We start from the raw sequence: 13343 nt of genomic DNA, 5'->3' as shown, positions 1-13343 counted from the left end.
CTAAGATCTGAACAGATTTTAGCCAACATAGTAAGTGTGGGAAAAGAAAGTTTTAATTAAGGACAGGACTGTTACACTTATAGACTTTTGTACTGCTTGTTTACTCATCTGTCTCATTATTGAAGAATGTGGTGAAAGAGAATTCCGAGTAAGCATTTCTCTTTAATCATCCGTATATGATATTAATATGGAATTGGGATGAAGTGCTGCCAAACCTGCGGCTTTGTTAATATAATCTATCACTTCATAAACAAGGGGCATGTTTTCAATTAACATGAGTGATGAATGCTCTGCTCTAGCAATATTTGGACTCCCCGCTTGTGCTACTAGTGATTATCTTGTCATACCTCAGACTTCATTGAAAACAACCGTGACACAACTTTACACAACGCAGGAAAGCGGAAGACACAAGCCCTGTGCTCTACTATGGAAACACACGTCTTTATGCTGATATAAAAACAGAAAACTCAATACATAATCTTTTGATTAAGGGGTATGGTTGTCATATTTTAGCAGTTAACAAACTTTTGTCTTTTTAATAAAAAAAAACTTTCCACTAAATGTAAAGAGAACTAATATATGTATTTCACCAATGGTTCATAAAAATGGCATAATTAGTACATAGCAAAGCTGTTCTCACCTTGATATTTCCCCATTCCTGAATTATGAATCATTAATTAGATTTGCACCTCTCTGAAAATTTTAATCAGCTTTTTTTAACGACCTGTTTCTCTCCAAAGCTGCTCAGTCTATTTTTAGGTTTTGGGGATGGCACAGTGGTACAGTGGTTAGCGTTCTGCCTCGCGTCTCTGGGGCCCTGGTTCAGTTCCTGAGCTGCTGTCTGTGTGAGTTTATAGGTTCTCCTCCTGTCTGCGTGGGTTTCCTCCCGCATAATGGTAGATTAATTGGCTTCTGAAAAAATTTGCCCTGGTGTATCCTGCCTTGTGCCTGCTGGTTTCTGGGATAGGCTCCGGCTCCCCAGCGACCTCATATTGGATAAAGAGGTTGGGAAATGGATGGATGGATTTGGACACTGCTGATTTCACTACAAGTGAATAATCGATATAGAATGACTCCCATGGCTGCTCCAGTGTCCCGACTCTTTGTGCTCATACTGTACCTGCCCCAGGTGCCAAGAGCCAGCTGTAGAGGTATCCAGCAGCCAGCGAGTAGTACAGCACCAGGCCTCTCTGGCTGTTGACCATCTCCAGGATCTGGTCGATGGTGACGGGGGTATAGGGGTCAGAGTCCTGCTGCCCAGTCTGCCGCTCCACCAGCAGGTCAGCAAACGCCCGTGTCCGTCCCCTCTCGGCCACTGCCAGAGCCTCGTCATGGTGACCTGGAGGTGTCGCAGACACACAGGCAGAAGAGATGCCATCAGTCGTACTGATGCTGCAGCTGCTTCCCGTTTGCAGGGGAGCTGGTGCTGGGGGTCACCCATGGTGCCAGAACCAGCGCTTGTGAAATTATCACGGCTGCTCTGCTCTGGGGAGTAAGTCAGTGCAGAGAGACAGAGCACCCCTTCAGCCCTGTGGGCTTCACCTTTAACTGACAAAACCAGAAGGATTGGCTTAGTAGCCATGAATTAATCCACCCCAATATTTTATTCTTCTGTAAAACAAGCAGGTAGCGGCGTATAGTACATTTACAGAGGTGCTGCAAATGGGCTGATACAGTATACCTTTAATTGCTCATGTTTTCCTTCCTCTGCTGATTTCTGCTCCAATTCAAATCTGAACAATTCAGTCTTGATGTGAGGTCCTCAATGTGTTTGGATGGGATCACTGCTTTGTTCACTAAGTACTGCCAATCAACACATATAACATTCCGAGGCTTGGCGGCCTTCTTGTGTGAATGATCTAAATATCTAAATCCGAACTTTCTATGTGCACTAATGCTATCACACTGTTGATGCATAATGTAGAAACAGTAATCCATGTCATTTTATCATCTTCAAGTTCACAAACGCCCCTGATTCCAATCCCAACACACTCATGGTTTTCACTGCTGGTGTCTGCTCTTGTTTTTTTTTTATTTCTGATCTACCACTGAAATAAATTGCTCTGTTGTTTATTTTTTCTGCCCACCGATCTAAATGGAGCAGAATAATCACAAACCACAGACTGTGCAATATTATTTAATTAATGTTGTGCTTTTTCAACGAAACTACATTTAATTATTTTTAACAAATACTACCAAGTTCTATATTTATTATGGCTATTCTATAAATGTCTGGTCCATGGTAACAGTTACAATTAATTAGTTAGCAGTTAGAACTGCATACGTTTTGACGACAGAGAGCAGCTGTCCTGCCCCATTAATGTTCTTAATGTTTCTAGACAGTTTATTCAAGGCCCTCAACTGGGAATAAGGTTACGTCACACTAGAATTAAAAAGCATGGGACAATGAGTATGTTTAGTATTACAATAAAATCTTCACTTTTAAACATCTGACATACTTTCTGTAGTCGTCTTGCAAGATTAACCAACCAGTGTGCGAGATAGCTGTGGCAGAGGACTGTCCTTGTTGAGCACTGTGCAGAAGGTAACACTCAGGAGAGTGGCGGGGGGCATACCGAGGCTAACCAGGACCCGCTGCAAAGCTTGATAGGAGGAGGTCTGCAGATCGAAGAGCGACAGCTTGTAGTCTGTGCTGTGCTGGGCCTCGTGGCGAATGGTCTCGAATAATGCCGATGCACGATAAAGCTACAAAACAAAGAACAGCACTGTTTATTGCATATGCATATTGTATCCCCCTCGGCAAGAAGAGAACTCATGGGCTAATGAAATACGAGCCTTCCTGGCTGGGCTGGAAGAGCATTTCTGTTTTGAGCCCACAAGAGGGCAGCAACCCTCCTCCATGCAGAAGAGTGGCGTAAAGTCTGAGAAAGACCTCTTCACAACACAGGTAGAATTCAAAAGGAAACCAATTGTTGGCAAATGCCCTGGTTTTCTTGTCTGCAGTTGAATTAAAGAATGATAACAGATAGAGTTAAATTCCAGGATAACCAAGGATCTCAAAATAACTTTTAGCTTCCTTTTGACAATTATTGAGTTTTGGCTACTTTAACAAGGAACTAAATTACAGAAGGGAAATACCAAATGTGGTTAGTATATGGAAGAAATGATAAATCTAGACTATGAATGCTGATTTGTGTCTTGTTTAGAAAAAGACTTGCTAGTGACGTCAATGAGCTCAAGAGAATTATCAACTAAAAAAACTACTGGCATAATGGTCCCTTCACCCTAATTCAATAGTGTTCTATGGGACTGTAAAATAAAATCAGAAATAAATTACAATTACATACAATACAGTATCAGAAGAATGAGAGCTTTACTATGTAATTGTAACTGCATCTATGTACTGTAGAGCCGGAAGATTGTTTCAGGAAGTCCAAGGCTTGCACGGAGTTAAAACTTGAGCACACTTTATCAGCATCTATCCAAAGTGATGGCTAGCCTGTAATCAATTAACTGAGGAATGCTGTGTGTGACTGCAAAGAATTCTGCCAGCACTTTGCATTAAAAATAAGAGCTCAAGAGTACTGTAGACATTTTATTAATTGAGAGAAACTTCTGGCCTGGCGAATTTAGTCTGGGCATTGATAAATAATACCATCTTCATCTGACCTTGCACAGCAGTTTTTTAAGTACTTGCTTGCAAAGACTGTCTGTCCTTACTCAGGGTCACCCAAATACAAATCTACTACAAGTGGGACATGAGGATTTCCTGCATTCACAAGCTTGCGAACATGAGATCTGGAAACATATAACATGTTCTCTTTATTATAACCTTTACAACTCACTCATCTTAACTCCCAAATTTACACTCTCCTCACCTTTTTAAATTAAGCTGTTTCCCATTTCCTAAACCTGGTTCCTAATTGACACATCTTCAAACATGTAAATTGCACAATAGATTGCTGGGGCTTTTCTGCATAATGTGCCAAAGTGAAAATTATTTATTGCATCTATAAATCCTAAGTGTTCGACGCCTAATTAGACCAGAAAAGCCGTCTTCCTTTATTTCTTGTAATCAGGTAACTCGTTTCAGCTGTTGTTAAAAAACAAATCTTTCCTGATTATTTTATTCATGAGTTTTTACAAGTCCTTGGCTTGGATCAAATCAAAACGTCAAGCCATCTTCCAGTCTCAAATTTCAGATCATCAAACTTGATGGCAGTTCTCCATTGGGCAGATGCAAAAGTCAGGCTCTGGCTAATGAAAATTACTGTGAAGCAAAATACTTAGAATCTCTGTGACATTAGAATCTGTGGAACTGGAAGATTTGGATTTCTTCCTGTCTTTCTGGCTGAATGAGGTTACTGTCCTGAAGCTGCTTACGGCAACACAGGCGCTACTAATAGGCTATTGAGCAAACAAACCTTTAAATACTAAATCATCTACTGGATATCCTTATTGACATTGATATCCTGTTCTGTCTTTGCTGTATCACATTATTGAGGTCACATCAAGGTCTGATGTCTTCTTTAAAACCATCACTGTCTCTTTACTGGACTTCACTGTATTTTAAGGACATACTCCCAACCTCACAATCTCTTGCTGTGCAAAGTAATGATCTAATGATCTGCTCCTTCAGCCAGCAATAAAATGTTTTACTGTTATTGTTTTACAAAGTAGACCACACATATTCAGTATATACTGTATACAGTAAATTATTCTTATCCTTCTGGGTAGTGTGAGAGGGGTTTGAAACACTGTGCACACATCATCCAGAGAGTGACGTCGCTCGAGAAGAAAGTAGACCTTGATGTGAGCTTTTTAAGCAATTAAGACCATCTTCGGGATGAACAGACCAAGCAAATGACAGAGGGATTATAAACCCCAAGATTTAATGGAAAATATTGTTGCCTACTGACCAGGTTGCTCACTGGTTGTAATATCTCATTTTTTTGAAATAGCGTTCAGTAGTTCATTTTTTACAAGAAATGATTCAGAAAAATCTCTCCATGTAAAACATTCTCTGGCAACTGGTTTCTATGCTGAAACACCCCATGTGGCCAATATGCATAATTCCCACTGAATAACAAAGCATTTTATTTATAATGCTCTCTTTGAAACACAGATACACTGAGGTGTACAGTATTTGTGTGGGCAGAGGTGGGCAGTGAAACAGCCAGGCTTCCAGTGTCTATGAATCCAAGGACGCCAACCAACTCACAGGCTTTACAGGAATCAGTCCAGGATCGTGGGTGATGAGGGACCCCCAGAAAATAATGTCATAATTATATCCACACAATATGTTATATGGAACAGTGCATTATACATGGATTATAGTAGAATAATATTAGATTTTGCCTACATATTGTATTTAGACAACTTCCTGATAATGATCATGTAATAAGATGCTAAAACATGTCCCTCACATCTGCTTTGTTTAATTAGAAGGCAAGTTTCATGTAGTGTTACTAATTCCTACGCCATAACTAAAACTTTGTTTTAAACCGGGTGAAAGACTTGTCTGTAAGTGGGTTCACAAAACCTATTGCCTCAGTGCCCACTGGAATGTTAGCTCAGCCCTGCAAGCCAGGTTCAGCGACAGTGTGTATTTCTGTGCTTCACTTTATCATCCTTCCTCTTCTGGCTGCTACTACAATAAATCTGTTCGGTGTAACAACATGGAATTTGTCACATAAACTTATTGAATAATATTATCAGTATGATTAAATATTATCTTTCAGAACAAAAACTAAACTCTATTTTGCCTGGGATGTAACAGGGTTGCATTTCCCAGAAATTGTTTTCAATAAAGTTTTTTTGCTCAGCGGAAGAGATGAATGTTGGCCAAAGAGTATTTCACTTCAGACAAGTTTCCAGAGGGCCATATACCTTTACACAGAGAATATGTTAGGTTTTAAACATGTTTTGTCCTTTGAATAACCAGATAAATCAATTGAGTACAAATTCTCATTTGCAACGATGACCTGGAGACACATTTCCACAGCATTTACTGGGCAACTGGAAAACCTTGTGCAAGGTCACAACAACAGCTTCTTGCCCAGGGTTACATTCCACAGTCCTCCCATGTGGAGTCCAGAGCCCTGACCCCTACTCCATTAATAATTCATTAATCATTAAAAACTGACCAACAGAATGCTAACTACTAATTAAAAAAACGTGATATTAAAACAACTGAACATGCAGACAAAGTAGTCTGAATAAGCTTTTTATTATTAAAAACTCAGAAAAGGGCAAGGCCTGGATAATTACAATTGCACATGCAGACCTACCAGTTCAAAAGCATTTTCATTTAAAAACAGGTCACCTGTTTCTCACCTGTGACTCTGTCTGTGCTCCGTGCTTTGTCATACTGTATGTGACGTGATAGGTCTAATTTTATGACTTGTATTAATCCCAAATCTGCAGCTACTGAAAAAGAAGCCAATCTCTCTAGACCTATCAGATTTGGCACTAATTAATCTACCACCAATTACAAAGAAAATACAATACACATTTGGGGCCAATTTTGTTAAGTCCAACAAGAAGAGCCTTTTGCTCTTCAAAGTCTAAAAAGTTATGCAAACTGAATATCATAGTAGAGATCCAAAACCATTGCCTAGGAAGAAATTTCAAAATCCACGGAGTAAGATGAGTGACAGAAAACGAGGTTCTGAGGAAACCAAAGGAAAACAATTTTAAAATCCCAGCAGTATTTACTGTAGTATTTAGCAGTGTCTCTTGGCCCATCAAGGATTTAGACTTAGAAATGTACAAATCTGTCTTTGCACTTCAGGGTAAAGTCTGTCTTCCACTTCCCAGAAACAGTGGCAGATTTTTCACAAAGGCCAAAAGAACACAGAACTGCCTTTTGCTTGTGTTGGAAAATGTTGTTTACTTTCATGCCTTGTGCAGGGTGACAGCTGACACATTGCCTCCTTTGTCTTGAAGGGTTTAGTTACAAAAATTTGCCTTTGAGAGTGTTAAACATTTCCATACCCGCAATCCAAGCTATAAATCCTGACTTGGTTAAGTGGCTGCAAACAGCTGATACAAGAAATGGTCACAATGCTTAGCTGCACCGTCATAATTCTGGCATCATAACACAAGAGTCCATTTGCAGCCGCCAGCGTGTCAACAGGATTCAAAACCTGTCTACAGAGCGCCAACTGTGCTTCGCAGTCAGATAATAGCTTTCAGAGGGAAATGAAATGTTTGCTGATGTTTGTCACCAGTCCGAGCTGACAAGGTGCTAACAGTGGCAACTCAATTAGAAGGGAGAGAAGAAACGTGGTAGATGGAGTACAAGCTCAAATCGGTCCTGCCGAACATGCAACAATGAAAAAGACATTTGGCCCCAGCAGACAGAGAGAGGAGGTTACAACTGCGCTTATGCTTTCCTGTGCTGAAGACTTTATATACTCCAGGGGCTAAAGGTGTAACAAATAAGCAATGTCTAATTCTGGTACAGAAGGCAAACATCTGCCATTAATTAAAGCTCCCAAGTTTTAATTACAATCCAATTTGTGTGTAGGAGGTGCTGTTTCTCCTGAGATTTATGGCACAGTATTTAGATTTGTTAAATATTGACTGTAATTGCCTTATCAACCACAAAAACAAATTCTTAATACTTACCCTTTAAATTCAGACAGAAAGTAGATACTGAATATCCTTCTTTTCATCCAATCTTTTGAATAGTGTAACATTTTAGTGTTACATGAAGCATTCAGAATAATATCACAGTATCATAGTAGAGTGAGGAAAAATATGTAATTTTTAATTATTTTCAATTTTGCTTCACCTTATGGAAGTATTGAGCACTTCTCTTAATTACATCTGTGCATTTTAAGATGTTTATATAATGAAACATTTTCAGTTAAGATTCATTAGTGGTGATTTACTAAACGAATTAGCAAACACTATATAACTTCTTAATGCAAGTCACGTTATGCCAATGTTAACAAAACAAAATATTTTATGAGAAACCTGATGTTCAAATTATACACTTTGTGCTTCGAAAACAAAATTAAAAAAAACAGACAGACTTCAATGAGTGCTTCCTATGGTGTGAACAGGATCAGTCTTGCTGTACTGCAGTACACTGGTGCTGTGTTGTGATTGGGGGGCTGGGACAATACACTGGTGCTGTGTTGTGATCAGGGGGCTGGGACAGTACCTGGTGCTGTGTTGTGATCAGGGGGCTGGGACAGTACACTGGTGCTGTGTTGTGATCAGGGGGCTGGGACAGTACACTGGTGCTGTGTTGTGATCAGAGGGCTGGGACAGTACACTGGTGCTGTGTTGTGATCAGAGGGCTGGGACAGTACCTGGTGCTGTGTTGTGATCAGGGGGCTGGGACAGTACACTGGTGCTGTGTTGTGATCAGAGGGCTGGGACAGTACCTGGTGCTGGGCCTCCTCCAGATTGCCACTAGCCCACAGAGACAGACCAAGACGGTGGCGGATTTTGGCTTCATCTTCTCTCCGGCCCAACTGTTCGGCCAGTCTCAAACCTGTGGGACAGAAAACGCTCTTGTCATTGCTGTACTAAAGAGGAAATCATGCAGAACTCCACTTGTCAAGGCAGAACCCAGCTTCATGTAATATTTACTCAGAATGTATTATTTTTAAAAGAAGCTCCCTCACACATACACATTTATACACAGGTGCTTTCTGAACCATTAAGGCTTAAAGTTGCCCCAAAAATGAACGAAATGAATTTTTAAGCTGAAGAATAATTTTCGGCATATTCATATATTCTAATGCAAGTAGGAATTGTGACAAAAAATGTCTTATTTAATGAAATTTATAAAACACATTTATGTATTTCTTTGCTTAAAGGTTTTCATGCAGCTACCTACATTTTAATATAGAAACTATCAGATCACCATAATGTTTCAGGCTCTGATTGAAACAATAACACTGATCAGCTCTTCACTCTTGTCTGATTGGTAGAGGTGAAACGTGAACAGAAACGTACACAAGATTGGAGGATCCATTCATAATTTTGGGACAAAAAGACAGCACAAAAACTGTGAACAAAAACACAGATTACAGTACAACAACTGTCCTGTATCACTGTTAAACTGAAAACATTAAAATCTCAGGTATGACCTATTGGCTTTAACACAATCCTGCAAGTGCAGATGCACAGATCTAATCAGCCTCTGGACAGACAGCTGTGGGATGTTCTATCACTCAGATTAGAAAAAAATGTTGACTACACCATGAACTTGACAATTCTGACAGTTTTCTCACATATTGTGAGATGCTTTGCTCAAAGCATTACAGTCACACTCAGTCCGCACAAAAACCACTCCTCTATTACAAGTGGTTCATTTCCATAACGTCAAACTCCATCTCTCAATGGATTGGTTTGAACAATGCAACAGTCATCTTAACTTGTCTTCCTTTAGACAGCTGGGCATTTTATTGAAGCGATTTCAGAAAATGTATCTTGTTCAAGGCTATGAAAAAAAATGCCCTTCCTGGGATTTGAACCCACAATCTTCCCATTAAGTGTTCAGAGCTCTACCTCCGTAAAACTGCCTAGACTAACCCTATAAAAGGCACTGTCAGAGGTCTGCCTGGTCAAAACATGCTACTGTACCCAATTATTGCCCTGCTCCAGAGTGACAGGGGCAAATCAATTTTCTCAAAGTGTCATGGGTTCCAGTCTGGGCCATGTCATGCCAGGTGTAACCAGGTTTTCTTCAGAGAAAGCCATCAAGGTGGGCCTAGTTGGCCAAGGTTCTGTCCCTTGTCCCACAAATAGCGACTCTTGTGACGTGCCAAGTTATGACTGCAGGGTTCCAGCAATGTTACAGAGAGACCTACCCCCCCCGTGTCTTTGAGTCTCATGCTCTCCTGGGCGGGTGTGGGAATCAGTGCTGGAGAGCCGACACTTTGGAGAGCTCCAGAAACAAACAACTGACAATACCCATCACAAAATGTAAACTAATTTCATTTTCTCTATGCCATGTAAAAGATGGAGTCTGAAAAAAGTGCAGTGCTGTTCTGCTTTTATAATACTAAATCAAATGAGCCAGCTCACTCATAGTTCTGTAATTGGGCTGCTTCCTGCTAACACTTACAGTACCAATTGAGTGTGCATTAACCTTCTTTTGAGATGACCGTGACTATTGAGTCAAGAAATTAACAGCTTAATGAACTTACTATTTGAACATTCCAGATTTTATTAAGTAGAATTAAAATTGAAAGTCAGCTGACATCAATTAATTTATGATCCAAGTGAAAACATTATTAACTGACTAGGTTTGACAAACTTTTAATTAATAGATAACACAATCAATGCAATAATACGCATTTTGAAATGTAATTATGAAACTCCTATTTCCTTGTTGTAACTGCTTAGTAACAATGACATACTTAAACAACTAAAAGACCACACAACAGTTAAAGTTGTGCTTATTAAAACGTTAAATGATGACAGCAGGGATTTCAGCAGTAAGGCTTTTTTTTTTTTAAATGCAGTGGTTCTAAAAATAATCATTCAACAGATTAAACATAAGGACCAGCTTGAAGCAATTTCACTTCCAGTTCAAATGGATAACAAACCCTAGTTATTTCTTTAAAATCTGTCCTATTAACAGTTTCTTTAAAAACTACAAGGAAAGCTGGCAACTACATCATTCCAGTATGTAAAATCTTCCACCCCATCACCAAATGCAATTCCCAAACCCAACACTTGATGGCAGGTTTCCACTGATCAGGCAGACGGGAGACGTCTGGCAAACACAGCAAAGCCACCACCAAGTGACTCGTGTGGAATTTGCTATTGACAAGTGGGCTAAGGTCTGGAATCCACCCAGGCCAAAGTCTGCAGAAAATAGAGGTGTCCGTTTTAGAGTTTTCCTGCTCCTAATGGACATAATGTGGAAAAAAAACATACCCTGCACAGTCTAAAGGCAATGAAACGCCTAAAGAGTATCCCATCTTTAAAATCTAGTCTTTAATGTCATCCTATACTAGTCTGTACCAATCCCACAGTATACAGTATAGAGAAAACACCATAGTGAAACCCCTTTATTAAAAATACCATATGGTGGAAAATGAACTGAAACAGGCAGTCCAAGAAAAAAACAGTTTGTACATCAGATCTACTATACGTCTGAATATTTAGAAAAACAGACCACACTCAGAAACATGGAAAGTATCCCCGTTCCTCACAGAGTTTTAACTTTTTAAGTCTTGTTTAACATTCTATTCTCCTCAAAAGAAAGGATTCTGTATGTAGAGTAGAAATTAGAAGCAATAACTTTGAGTCTTAATAGATAACTTAATTTTCAGTTCCTTTTAAATTCTGTTGTTAATTACATTGTTAATTGGAAAGAATGATCACATTCTAGAAGGTATTAATATAATCCAGTGTGAGTTCTTTTGTTTTCAATGTACGTATATTTGAATATTTCTCTTGGTGTACTATGAATTAAGCACTGTTAAAGACAAAGCTGTGTCAATCCCTTATCTTAGTTAAAACCACAAACTCTACAACACTTTTCAATACAGTGTCCACCACCTACAGTTCAGCTTGCACACTTCAACTTCAAACTATGACAAAACCCTGAGACTTTCAGGTCTCCTCTGAAGAAACCCTTGATGGATAGATTTAGGCTTTTATCATCAGCAAACACAGGACTATGAGAGAGAACTTTCAGGTCTTGAAACAGGTACCACTTTGGGTCTAGCTGCTTGGTGCTTGGGAGATTACCAATTGGTACAACAGCTTGAGGAACAGGCTTGCAGACAGTTGCACTCTTGGGAAGCAGCTGCACATTTCTGGTCAAGATTCCTGTTCTTGCATGAGGGCTGGGACAACAATAACAAAATTGAAAAAGTCAAGCTAGAAGAAGGCAATAGAGTGCCTCATTTGAACCCAGCCTTCCTCTGTGTTGAGCTGTCAATGAGAGCCAACGCACAGACTCTCCTGACACCCAGTGAAGTCAAGCAACAGATCAAGCGCAGGCAGACAGCCCAGGCGAGCTCTGCCCCAGTCTCACAGGCTTCTGGATCAACACCAGTCAGTTTTAAAAAAGCCTATAATGATTCCAAACAGAAAAAAATATACTGCAATACTTCCACTTATCTTTGCTTGTAAAGTACATGTCACAGAACAACATGCACCAATACTTGAGTTTCCATTTGAGTTTTCTCTGTTGATGGAGAATGACGCTGTACAGTGAGAAACCTGTTACAATGCATTGCAGCTTGGCAGTGGCTCCTATTTCAGTAGCATTCATCCTGATTACACAGCAGAAAATATTTCCTTTGCTGAGTAGGCTGCATCATGACAGCAGCATTACAGAGAGTAATGCACAGCTAAATAGTGGTTATTAGTACAAATTAGTTTTTAGTTTTTTATACTGTCCAAGTTCTGTACTGCTAATGAACTGATTTAAGTGTTTTGCCTGTATTCTCCACATTCTGGTCAAGAATACAATAATAAAAATAATAACAGAGGTGCCACATGAGGGTCAGGTGATGGACTTGGCAGAGCAAGCAGCACTAAGAACACACACACTCTTGTATTGGCTGTCCACAACCCTATTTTTTACCCACAAAAAAAACAATATTTCATAAGGGAGCAACTATGCAAGTTGTGACCATGTCTGTGTCCACAGATAAAATAAATTATAAGATAAAATGAAAAAGGGAAAAATAGACACAAACAAGGTTCTGACACCATTAGAAGCAGATGAGAGCCCAGACCAGGAATAGAACAAAGATTATCTATTAGAAGGGAAAATAACTGGTCAGTAACTCAACTGGTCATTTCTAAAATGTTTATGCGACACAAGAATCTCTCTGCACTACAACAGTTACAACAGATGAAAAGGAGCTGGAATAACATCACAGACCTGTACACCTCCTGACAAAAGGCTGACAAAAATAAGATCAGGGAGCTAAAATTGGAAAATTTGGCATCCCTGAGGACTAAGCAGATCTATTAAATTGTATCTTGCAAGTATCGTAAACTCTGAGTGATGTCATAACCCTAAAAATCATTAATATCTCAGAATCTAAGGCAGCACAAATGGTGCTTTAAACAGCAGAAACTAGCACAAATGAATTAGAAGATTTGCTGTTTGTACAGCTTGTAGGGGTGCTAACTTCATTGAGCTACTATTGGAAAATTAAAATGGCTTGGTAGCACATTGAGGTCTCGTCTTGAAACCAACTCTTTGAGCAGCAAACGACCTGGACCCAACATCCTGAAATTAGGATCAAGAGACAAACAAAAAATTCTGAACACAATGAGGAAAACGGAACAATGCATTAACAAACACCAGAGGTTCTTTGAGTCTGAGGATATTTTCACTGAGCTGCAACACAGGGAAAATGGAATAGAAATTACATAAAAGACCC

At 39.5% G+C, this 13343-nt stretch overlaps 1 protein-coding gene across 1 annotated transcript in view; it reads right to left on the bottom strand.

Annotated features, from left to right (window-relative positions):
- The window catches only part of ttc28 (tetratricopeptide repeat domain 28), a 164120-nt gene that overhangs the window by 46881 nt on the left and 103896 nt on the right, over window positions 1-13343 (bottom strand). The window contains exons 7-9 of the mRNA XM_088935464.1: window positions 8361-8470; window positions 2577-2706; window positions 1121-1339 (exon numbers count right to left, since the gene is read on the bottom strand). Coding sequence (XP_088791590.1) covers window positions 1121-1339; window positions 2577-2706; window positions 8361-8470 — 459 coding nt within the window. The remainder of the gene's footprint in view (window positions 1-1120; window positions 1340-2576; window positions 2707-8360; window positions 8471-13343) is intronic.

Source organism: Atractosteus spatula, chromosome 17 (genome assembly GCF_055471065.1).
Source record: "Atractosteus spatula isolate fAtrSpa1 chromosome 17, fAtrSpa1.hap1, whole genome shotgun sequence".
In the NCBI taxonomy this organism is placed as follows: Eukaryota; Metazoa; Chordata; class Actinopteri; order Semionotiformes; family Lepisosteidae; genus Atractosteus; species Atractosteus spatula.
This window is presented reverse-complemented; position numbering and strand designations above follow the sequence as displayed.